The sequence below is a fragment of the Lupinus angustifolius genome, chromosome LG05, assembly GCF_001865875.1.
Source record: "Lupinus angustifolius cultivar Tanjil chromosome LG05, LupAngTanjil_v1.0, whole genome shotgun sequence".
Classification (NCBI taxonomy): domain Eukaryota; kingdom Viridiplantae; phylum Streptophyta; class Magnoliopsida; order Fabales; family Fabaceae; genus Lupinus; species Lupinus angustifolius.
Window position 1 is genome coordinate 21,334,536 of NC_032013.1, and position 11,265 is coordinate 21,345,800.

The 11,265-nt window shown below is 34.3% G+C and overlaps 1 protein-coding gene across 2 annotated transcripts; it reads right to left on the minus strand.

Moving 5' to 3' along the window:
* LOC109348073 (glucan endo-1,3-beta-glucosidase-like) lies at positions 9,005-10,645 on the minus strand. Of its 2 annotated transcripts, XM_019588285.1 has the most exons (5): positions 10,465-10,645; positions 9,666-9,694; positions 9,333-9,567; positions 9,192-9,231; positions 9,005-9,155 (listed from the first exon to the last, which is right to left on the minus strand). In XM_019588285.1, the coding sequence occupies exons 1-4, from the start codon at positions 10,520-10,522 to the stop codon at positions 9,206-9,208; spliced, it is 348 nt and encodes a 115-aa protein (XP_019443830.1). In that variant the 5' UTR covers positions 10,523-10,645; the 3' UTR covers positions 9,005-9,155; positions 9,192-9,205. The 2 variants fall into 2 exon arrangements, with proteins under 2 accessions (XP_019443830.1, XP_019443831.1); XM_019588286.1 differs by having other exon boundaries at positions 9,007-9,231; positions 9,666-9,697; positions 10,471-10,643.

Sequence of the window (11,265 nt, forward strand, 5' to 3'; positions counted from 1 at the left end):
TAGCATCATGTATCCACCAGACTTCATAACATTTGTCATTGTATGCAAATGCACGTTCATAGTAGAACATGTAGGTTATTTGATTTTCCAATTGTAGATTACCCTTAGCTTTAGTTTCTCTTCTAATGGGATGAAGAGAATGAACTCTCATGGGTTGGTTCATATTCTTGTGTGTTATGTTGTAGTCTACAATTGAGGATCATAACCTCATATTTATAAGAAGCGCGTAACCTTTTATGAAGGATGATGCTACTTCATTTTCCTATTTCAATTTTGTCCATCATAAAATTAAAATAAGATTTTAGGTATCTACACAATAATTTACATGACAATTATGTCTATAGTCATAGATCTTACATGAATTAGATCACTTTAATTTGGCTACATAAAATAATAACATTAAACACATTTAAACATTACATGTGTGACCAAAATTTCTTACGGTAAATAGATTCCACCTATATCTTATCATTGTTGTATAAATGAGTGAGGATTTGACTAGACCAGATCGTTAACTAAACTTGAAAATGATTTTGGTTTGCCGTTTTAAATTAATGAAGAGTTGAATTGCTTTAAACTAGGAAAATTCTGGTCAAATAACATTAAATCTGGTTAAACTGCAATAACCAGGAAAAAAACTAGATAGTTTACTTAAAATTACAAAAAAAAACGGAACACCATTTTAATATTTTATTTTACTTCAGCCCTAAAAGATAGAGTTATATCACTTCAATATAATTATATATAAATATTTATTATATAAATCATTCGGTCCTACCAAACAATTTAATTATTTAATTTAATTAAACCTAATACATTATATTTTCTGGTTTGATTTAGAGATCGAGTTTGATAAAGAATGTTAACATATCCCATCGGTTTTCTACATTTTGTGCTCACCATATTATTGAGCTCATTAATCAGAAATCCAACTTTGAAATTTGAATTAACCCATAAATAGCATATAATTACTCTCAACTAAATATACCATAATACTGTAATAGATTATATATATCTGCTATACATAATACCGACATGAAATAAATACTAGATACTTTATCCATATGAGAAAATTTGTGAAGGGATACTTTTTTTATAACTAAGGGAATAATTGTCCCTCAATGTGATAAACAAATCATTTTGGGGTGTGCGATTGCCCATGTCAATAGATGTCGTTTCCTAAAATTAAATATTTGACCTTATGATCTATCTGATTATCAAATAGGGCATTACACTACATGACCAACTTTAATAAAAAAAGAGGAGATACATCTAATGTATCATATTTAAGGACAATAGAGTTTTTCCGATTGAATTAAAAAATGGGAAAATGGAAATCTACTGAAAATGGTGGAATATCTTAAAACGTGTAGATATATTTTCTTACCGTTAAGTTATATAATTAACTTATTCTACTCTTAGAGTTTATCTCTAACTTTTAATTAGCATCTTTTACACCTAACAAAATAAGCATCACAATCACAATGATAGCAAAACTAGTAAAAACCCTAGAAAGAAATATGGTTATTTTTAAGCCTAAACGGCTCACATGCATGCATGAGGTCATTACAAAAACATATTTTTCATGGCAGTGAGATGATCGTATTAGACATTGATGTTAATAATGCTTCAAAATCACACACACTAAAGGCAAGGCGAACTGACAAGTTCATAATCAACTTGGTTCGGTCACACACGGTCAATATGGCATGGGACACCCACAATTTGTCACGGTCACACACGATCAGCTTGGCATGGGACAAATGCAACTTGGCACGACTGCACACATCCAACATGGCACGAGACACATGCAACTTGGCACAAGAAATGCAGATACTTTGGAATCGGATATTGGCACGGTCATACACCTTGGCTCGGTCAGATATGAATTAGCACAAGGTGTTGAATCTTTAAGCATAAAACTGCACCGTATGCAAATAACCAAGAACAAGAGGAAAAGAAGATGAGTTGTGTTGTGTGCGGAAAGAAACAGAGGAAGAAGGAGGAGGAGGAAACAGAAGAAGAAAAAAACAGAAGGAATTGATTGAAATATATATGTATATTCATTGTGTAATCAAGTGAATTACAAATGCTATTTATAGTAACATTTCAACAACTACCAACTAACTGAACCTACTATCTTTGGAAGTTCCTAACTAAATAAAAAACTAACACTATAAGAAACTGAATTAATTCTAACACTACCCCTTAATTCAATTCTTATTCTTTTCATCCAAACGTACAACTCCTAGTTTGTGTCTAAGTTCTTCAAATCTCCCTTTATTCAATGGCTTGGTGAATATGTCTGCAATCTTATTTTCATAATTGCAAAACTTCAACTTGAGCCTTTCTCTATTTACTTGATCTCATAAGTAATGGAAACGTGTCTCAATGTGCTTGTTCCTCCCGTGTGCAACTGAATTCTTGGCAAGATTTATGGCCGATTTGTTGTCAATCATTAGCAACATGCTCTCTCCTTCCTGAGCTTTAGCTCTTCAAGTAAAGTTTCCAACCAAACTGATTGGCACCAGCCATACAAGTAGAGATGTATTCTGCTTCACATGAGGATAGAGCCACCACGGTTTGCTTCTTGGAACACCACGATATTGGAGCATCACCAAGCATGAACACATAGCCTGATGTACTCTTTCTATCATCCTTATCCCCACACCAATCCGTATCACTATACCCAACCATGTTGTGTTTGTTTGCATTGCTGCAAGTTTTATTGGGAAGCAATAAGCCAAACCCAATTGTTCCTTTAATGTATCTGAGCAATCGTTTTGCAGCAAGTAGATGAGATCTCTTTGGTGTGTGCATAAATCTGCTCGCAAATCCAACACCATAAGCAATGTGAGGCCTTGTATTGCATACATATCTCAAACACCCTATCATTTTCCTAAAGAGAGTATTATCTACTACTTGATCTCCACTAGTTGAGGTGCTAGAAATTCCAGTTTCAACTGGTGTAGAAATTGAGTTGCATTTGTGCATCTGAAATCGTTCCAACACATCAAGAACATATTTGCTTCGGTGCATGAAGAAACCATTCTCTGTTTCTGTGAATTGCAGACCAAGAAAGTAAGATAATTTTCCCAATCACTCATGTCAAAATCAGCTTTCATATCATCCTTGAATGCACAAACTTCTTTGATTTCTTTGCCTATTACCAACAAATCATCCACATACAAGCAAACTATTAGCAAGTTATCCAAGTTTGAACCTTTTACATAGATTCCATACTCAACAGTGCATTTGACAAAACCAAGTTGTGAAAGTAACCCATTAATTCTCTTATCACCTTTTGGATTTACTTTTACTTGGTAAACCCACTTAACAAATATTGATCTTTTGTTTGATGGTAGCTTAGTGAGTTCCCAAGTCTGATTTCTTTCAATTGACTTGAGTTCCTCTTTCATGACTTCATTCCAATGAGGTTCCTTTACTGCCTCATCAAAGCTCACTGGTTCCATTTCTGCTATCAGGGCTATATGTACTAGATCTACTTATGTAGTAATGCTTGAATCTGGGAAGACTTCATAGTCACCCAGTCTCTGTGGAGCTTGTCTTGTTCTAAGAGGTCTTCTTAAGTTGGTTCCTCCATCAACAGATTGTTCTATGATTTGTTGTTCAACACAGGGTAATTGTTCTGTTGAATTGTCTTCCTCAAGATGCAGTAATGTTTGCCTTTCTGTTCCTTCAAAATTCTGATTCCAATCCCAAGCTTGTGACTCATCAAACCTTACATCTCTACATAGCATTATCTTTTGAGTTGAAGCATCAAAAACTTTATATGCCCATGTTGAGTGAAAGCCAAGTATGATCATTTTTACACTTCTGTCATCATGCTTCTTCCTTAGTTGATCAGGAACATGTTTGTAGCATATTGAGCCAAAGATCCTTAAGTGACTCATATTTGGCTTCAAACCCGACCAAGCTTCTTCAGGTGTGATTTCCTTCAGCCTTTTAGTAGGAGATTTGTTTAGTATATAGGTTGCAGTTGAGATAGTCTCACCCTAGAATTTCTTAGGTAGATTCTTTGTTTTGATCATGCTTCTTGCCATGTTGAGGAGTGTCCAATTTAATCTCTCTACAGTGCCATTATGTTGTGGAGTGTATGGAGCTATCACTTCATGACTCATTCCTTCCTTGATGCAAAATTTTGTCCATTCGTTTGAGTTGTATTCCCCACCCCCATAGGTCTTAGAGTCTTTAATTTTTGTCCACTTTGCTTTTCAACCTGAGTTTTGAAGTTTGTGAAGGTGGTGAACACATCATTCTTCCTTTTAATCAGATGCACCCAAACTTTTCTTGTGAAATCATCAATTAAGCTCACAAAAAATCTGTTGTCTCCCAATGAGTTTTCTTCAAATGGGCCACAAACATCTGAGTAGACCAACTCAAGTGTTCTTTTGGTCTTGGATGGAATGCGAGAGGTAAATGATGTTCTCGTTTGTTTGCTTGCTATGCACTCTTCACACAAGCCACCAGAATGTTAATTAATGGTAAGCCATTCACAATCTCAGCTCTACTCAATGATTCAAGGCTCTTAAATTTCAGGTGTGCATACCTCTTGTGCCATATCCAACTATCTTGAGAGACTTTAGACATAAGACAACTATGATTTCCCACTTGAATCCCAATTTTGAATGTCCTGTTACTTGATAGAGAGATCTTCAGAATTAAGTTCTTTCCAACATCAAATACCTTAAGAGTTTTGTTCATCATTGACATAGTGTATCCTCTTTCAAGCAGTTGCCCCATGATCAAGAGATTGCTCTTCATCTTGTGCACATAAAGCACATTATGAATGCTTGAGTATCTTCCATCCTTCCTTTGAATTGAAATATCTCCAATCCCTTCAAACTCAATAAAGCTATGATCTGCAAATTTGACTATGCTCTTAGCTGATTCATCAAGATTTGCAAACCATTCTCTATGACCTGTCATATGATTTGAGCAGCCCGTATCAAGGTACCAACAATCACCATTGGCTTGATCCTTTTCAGTCATGACCATGAGAAGAACTTGTTCTTCATCTGACTCATCTTCATGAGCCAATCTTGCTTCTGTTGTTCCAACATTCTCATGTTTGAATCTGCATTCAAAGGCAAAGTGCCCAAGATTCTTGCAATTGTAGCATTGGATCTTGCTTTTATCAAACTTCTTCTTAGGCTTTCTGTTTGCGTGTTCTTGAGAGAAGTTGGAGCTTGAATCATGTCTTGATCTATCACTGCTTCTTCCTTTATCAGCTTTCATTCTACCCTTGCTTTTCTTGCTAAAGTTTCCTTGGCTAGAGTGTCTTTTGAAGGAGTATGCTTGCACAGCTTGAGGTTGGTGTTCACCTCTATATTGACTCCTCTCCTTGATTCTCTGCTCGTGTGCTTCCAAGGAGCTATGGAACTCATCAATCTTGAATTGTTCAAGGTCTTTTGATTCTTCTATAGCCACAACCACATGATCAAATTTGGGTACCAAGGTTCTCAAAACCTTCTCCACTACTAGTTGTTCTCTCATTTCCCCACCATAGCTTTTCATTTGGTTTGTGAGAGATCTGATTTTTGTGAAATAATCCGAAATTGTTTCACTATCTTTCATCTGCAGCAGCTCATATTCCCTTCTTAGAGTCTGCAATTTAACCGTCTTCACTTTTTCTGCCCCTGCATAGCATTTTTCCAGGTTTTCCCAAGCTTCTTTGGCTGTTCTAGCACTTGAGATCTTCTCAAAGTTTGATTCATCTACACATTGATGAATCATGAAGAGTGCCTTGCAATCTTTTCTCTTGCCTTCTCTGAATGTAGATTGTTGAACCTCAGGTGCATCATCTTCAACTGTTTGAACACCATTTTGCATTACTTCAAGAACTTCTTGATAACCAAAGAGCACTTTCATCTGAACCTGCCATCGATCATAAATCTTCCCAACCATAACTGGTAATGACATTGTGAAACCATTATTCGTGGCCATTGTTCTTGTGTCTCCAATTCTTCCTTCCACAGCTTCCAGTCTCGAACAGAAGGCTCTGATACCACTGTTGAATCTTTAAGCATAAAACTACACCTTATGCAAATAACCAAGAACAAGAGGAGAAGAAGATGAGTTGTGTTATGTGCGGAAAGAAATAGAGGAAGAAGAAGGAGGAGGAATCATAAGAAGAAAATAATAGAAGGAATTGATTGAAATGTATATGTATATTCATTGTGTAATGAAGTGAATTACAAAGGCTATTTATAGTAACATTTCAACAACTACCAACTAACTGAACTTACTATCTTTGGAAGTTCCTAACTAAATCAAAAACTAACACTATAAGAAACTGAATTAATTCTAACACACGGTACATGTATATTAGTTGGTCAGCCAGGCCACCTAGGCATATCAGATGACACATTAATCCTAGACACATTAGACCATATTGGCCAATCATCCAAGCCACATGGGCACATCAAGCATCCAAGCTACATGAGCACATCAAGTTGGCCACCTCGACGCATACCAACACACCATTGAAGATAGCTTGGGTAATAAGCTACCTAATCTATAATTGGTTATATGATAATGTCATTCGTAAAAGTTAGTTAGTTAATCAAATAGTTACTTGTTTTATTTTATGTATAAAATAATTAATGTATTAGCGATTTTTAATCAATTAATCATAATAATCATTATTATTTTTATAGTTTCACTATTTCTTTCTCAATTCTCTCTTCTTGTTAGTCTTGTCATTCTTGAGCAAGTTTTGCTCATATTTCATCTTCTTCTTCCTTTTTTTACATGGTATCAAAGTTTGTAGCTGCTAATTTTATTCCATGTCTACATTTGGTTGTCTTCAAGACATAGTGTTCACCTTTGGTCCTAGTTATACTAATTATCCTCAAAGTTTCCTTCTCCTAAATCTTGTAAGAAGATGCATCAAAAGAATGAACAAAAGATGAGGAGGATGTCAGTTTAGGGATAAACAATAGGTTATAAGAGAAGCTAGGTAGAAATAAAACATTATGGATGCTGACAAGGATAGCAAACAAAAAATGGAGTTAGATTGTGCAGTTGTCAAGTCTAACCCTAATACTCACACTTCATATTTAGCAGCTCTACCAACTAACCAAACTCTCTTATCTGAGCCCTAATACTCACACTTTATGTTTAACAGTTCTACCAACTAAGCAACCTCTTATATTACTACAAAGTAGAAACTCTTAGATTAGATAATATAAACCCTTTGGGGTCTATGTATGCCTGATTTCTGAAGATAGCCAGTTCAAAGTCCTTGTAGCTCAAGTCTCAGTCCTATTTGCTCTTAGCAACCGTCCAGTTTGGTTCTTGAGTTGATATAAATTATACAATATAGCTCTTTTCTTACCACTCTCCTCTACAAAATAAAATGAGCTACTTGAAAATATATATTTTTAAAGAAGTTTAACAATGGCATTCATTGAATAAGAGGGAAATCCATGTATTGGACTCCTCTATGGTTGTGTGTTGGAAGAGGCAAGAACTTCAAATTTTGCACTTTTTTGCAACTTACTTTGATCCTTATATTTTCTTAAGAAGATGATGCTATTCCGTACTCTTCTTTGCAATAAATTTACTCTAGCTTTGGAGAGAACAATTTTGTTACTAGCTGCTCAACAAATAAACAGAAATGGAAAACAACATAGGAAAACAATTTGATTTAGCTTGCATCAAATACTTTTGCAATCAACATAGGTTTGGTTTATAAGCAACATGATATGGATGTTTATGAGCCGAAAATTTGAACTCCTAATTTTTCCTTATACACTACAGATTATGTTACCAATATTCTTCATACGTTGCAATTATCTGATTAGCAAATGGGAGGGAATACTGTCTTCAAATGGATCGTGTGAAATGGATGTATAGCCTTTGCTTCAGAATTTGACTTGCAACGTGATTTCGTGAACAACATTTGGAAGTAGTCATGAAGAAGGAAAACTGAAAACGGATATTTCAACTTCTAAAACAGATAGCAGAACATGCAATAGAAATTATAATGAAAGCATACATACCTGGTTGGAGGTAACACTACCTTTGTTTAAGGACATCATTAACAAAAGAGAGCAAGCATAGAAGGCAGGTGAAGCCACTAGCAATGACTTAATAACATACTTTTGGAATCAAATCACACGAAAATTCAAGAACATGGAACCAATAAGGATGTTGGAATGACTCTTCAAGACGTAATCGACAAGTGCAAGCAATTCTACTTTGCAGGGCAAGAAACAACATCAGTTTTGCTTGTTTGGACTTTGTGGTATGCGTAGGAACCAAAAACCAGATTTTGATGGCCTAAGTCACCTAAGGTTGTAAGTATTGTATTGTTATCTTGGTAATTTATACCATATAGCATGACATTGGTGTTTATCATTAGCACAATTTTTTGTTGTTGCAGGTCACAATGATATTTTATGAGGTTCTAAGGTTATACCACCAGTCCTCAGTCTTGTTCCAACTGCTCACAAGGACCTGAAACTTAGCCTTGTTTGAAGCATATATGGCTTTGTCAATGGTTTTACAAAACTTCTCATTCAAACTTTCTCCAGCCTATGCTCATGTTCCATCTATGGTAGTTACTCTTCAGCCACCATATACTATATTGAATATAGTTCTCATCTTATTTTTCGTAACCGGAAAGATAATTAATAGTAAGCTCCATTAGTATGATCTTGAGAAGGAGCCTTGAGGGATAGCTTGTAATGTAATAATAAAAACATCTTCCAGATGCTATTATATGTTTGATTTCAGTTATATTGCTGAATTGAGTGCACCTTGATCTGTGTTTAGTTTAGAATTTATAAAATGGATTTTGGTATGTGTTTTCAATATGTTTGGATTAACTGTTATAGCTGAGAAATCAATAGTTCTAAATGCACCTTGGTATAAGTTTTCATTCCATTGATCCTTTATTATTATAAACTACATCTATTTTAAACATCTTTCATCACCCTTCCAAATTTTCATTTACCATATATAAAATTTCCTACAAAATTAATAATGAAATTTCAGTTATTAAAGAGCAAACTTTGATTTATACTACATGGCATATGCCTATACTCACAGATTCACAGTGGCAACCTAATTAAATACAAGTACATAGACCAGAACGTTACACCAACATGTTGAAATGCACTACCAGATTTTCCCTTTAAATATCACATATTCATATACTTTAGTGTATACTCTACTTCTATGCATAAATGCAATTACCATAACCTGCAATTTAGAATCAGAAAAGATAAACTTTTAGCACAAAGTATCTTTCAAAATAGGAACTTAGAACTTCAACCAACACAAGGATTAATAATGTGACTTACTAGGATCAGTCACAACAACAAGGCCAGAGGCCCTGAAATCACAATTCCAGTGGTTTCTTCCCCTAGATTGATAATAGAGATTCATCGCGATCGAGGCGCGGTTGATGAGATTATCAGGGTAAGAACAAGGGCAGCCTCTCTGCATAATTCGACAATCGACTTGAGAGCATGCATAATTGATGTTGGATAAAAGGGTAGCCTGGTCTGATGAAGGCTTAGCCACACACCAAGTTTTCTGTGATTCCATTACATAATAAACACTTCAATTTTAGTATATAAGAAGACTATATCTAATTTAATTTTGAGGGATTTATTGATTTTGGTTATAGTTACCTGTTCATTAGCCATGATCAGATTTCCTCCTGCATGTGTAAAAGAGTGGGGGAATTTGCTTTTAGTTAGTAATTTTAACAGATCAAACTCATGTGTACACATATTTATATAGACAACGGTTAATAAAATTTTGACAACTTGAAATTAGGGGATAGCACCCAAAAAATATAAATACAATTATCTTAAAATATAACATATCGGACATATCTCCGGATAAATTTTTCTCTTTTAACACTTCAATGTATGGTAGAGACTTCATATTACTAATTATGCCACCAATTTGCTAGGTTATACTAGCCTATTATTGTTGAGACTTGGATCAATTATCAAAGGACCCATGTACATATTTGAGCTAATACTACTCAAATAATACAGAAATAATTGATTCAAAAACTAGTTATTTAACTTTTATTGATTGAAACTTTTATAATTAGGAAAACCAATTATAGATCTAATGAAAACTACATTGAGGCAAATAAACATTTTTTTAGTAACAAAACTTGTCTTTGGAAGGTGGAACATAGTACATTAGCTGTGCAAAGTTGAATATAAAATTGTTAGCTAAGATTATAATTCATGCATGAAATATCTGACAAACCCATCTAGCACAAATTCTTGTAATAATTAAACAAAAACTCAAACCAATGTTGATTACTTATCATTATATCATTGAGCAAATACACATATATACTAATGAGTGACAATTTACTAATTAAAACCATTGATATATGTATATACACATATTAATTTACTAATGAGAATAAGTGGATCTATGTATATACACATATTATATATATACCTGATGTGATAGAAAAGAAGATTAGGAAAAGGAGAGCAGAGGGTTTCACTTTAGCCATGGAGTTGCAGTGTCTGCTGTTACTGACTGTTGTGTAATAAATGAGAGATAAAAGGACAATGATGAAAAGAGAGATAGAGATAAGAGAGAGTGTGTGAGTGTGAATGAATGTGTGAAATGGAAAGATAAGAAGAGCTTTTTAAAAAGAATAAATGGAGTGGGTGATAGCCAAAAAGATTGATTAAGGCAGCGTAACGGCTACATTAACAGCAAATATGTGTATATACAGACACCGTTGGGACTCTTCTCGGGAAACAAATTTTTTCAAGGTTGTGATAATGGTCCTCGTACAAATTCTCAACCTTACAGAAAAAGTAACACATATTACTTATAAATAAATTAACTATATAAGATAATATATCATTTTCTTTTTGATAATAAATTAATATCCTCTTAAGCTCCCCATCCTTTTATCTTATTCTCAATTATTTGTTATCTCTAAGGATATAAAATTTATAAAAAGTAATTAATGTTGTAATGAACTTTTTTTGAGTACATTGGAAAACAAAACACAAAAGACAAATTACAAGAATTACATTATACGGCAATATCCGACTCCAGGATAGGAGGTGCTCCTGTAAGTAGTAGGTCCCAAATTCTCGAATTCTCCTCCAAGCCTAAACTAAGCTTAGATAGAAAGTCAGCCATCATATTTCCTTCTCATAAGATGTGTTAGAGTCGAACATCCCAATTTCTCTTGAGCAAGCTACCAATATTGGTAATAACCTCCGACAAATAGTCCAA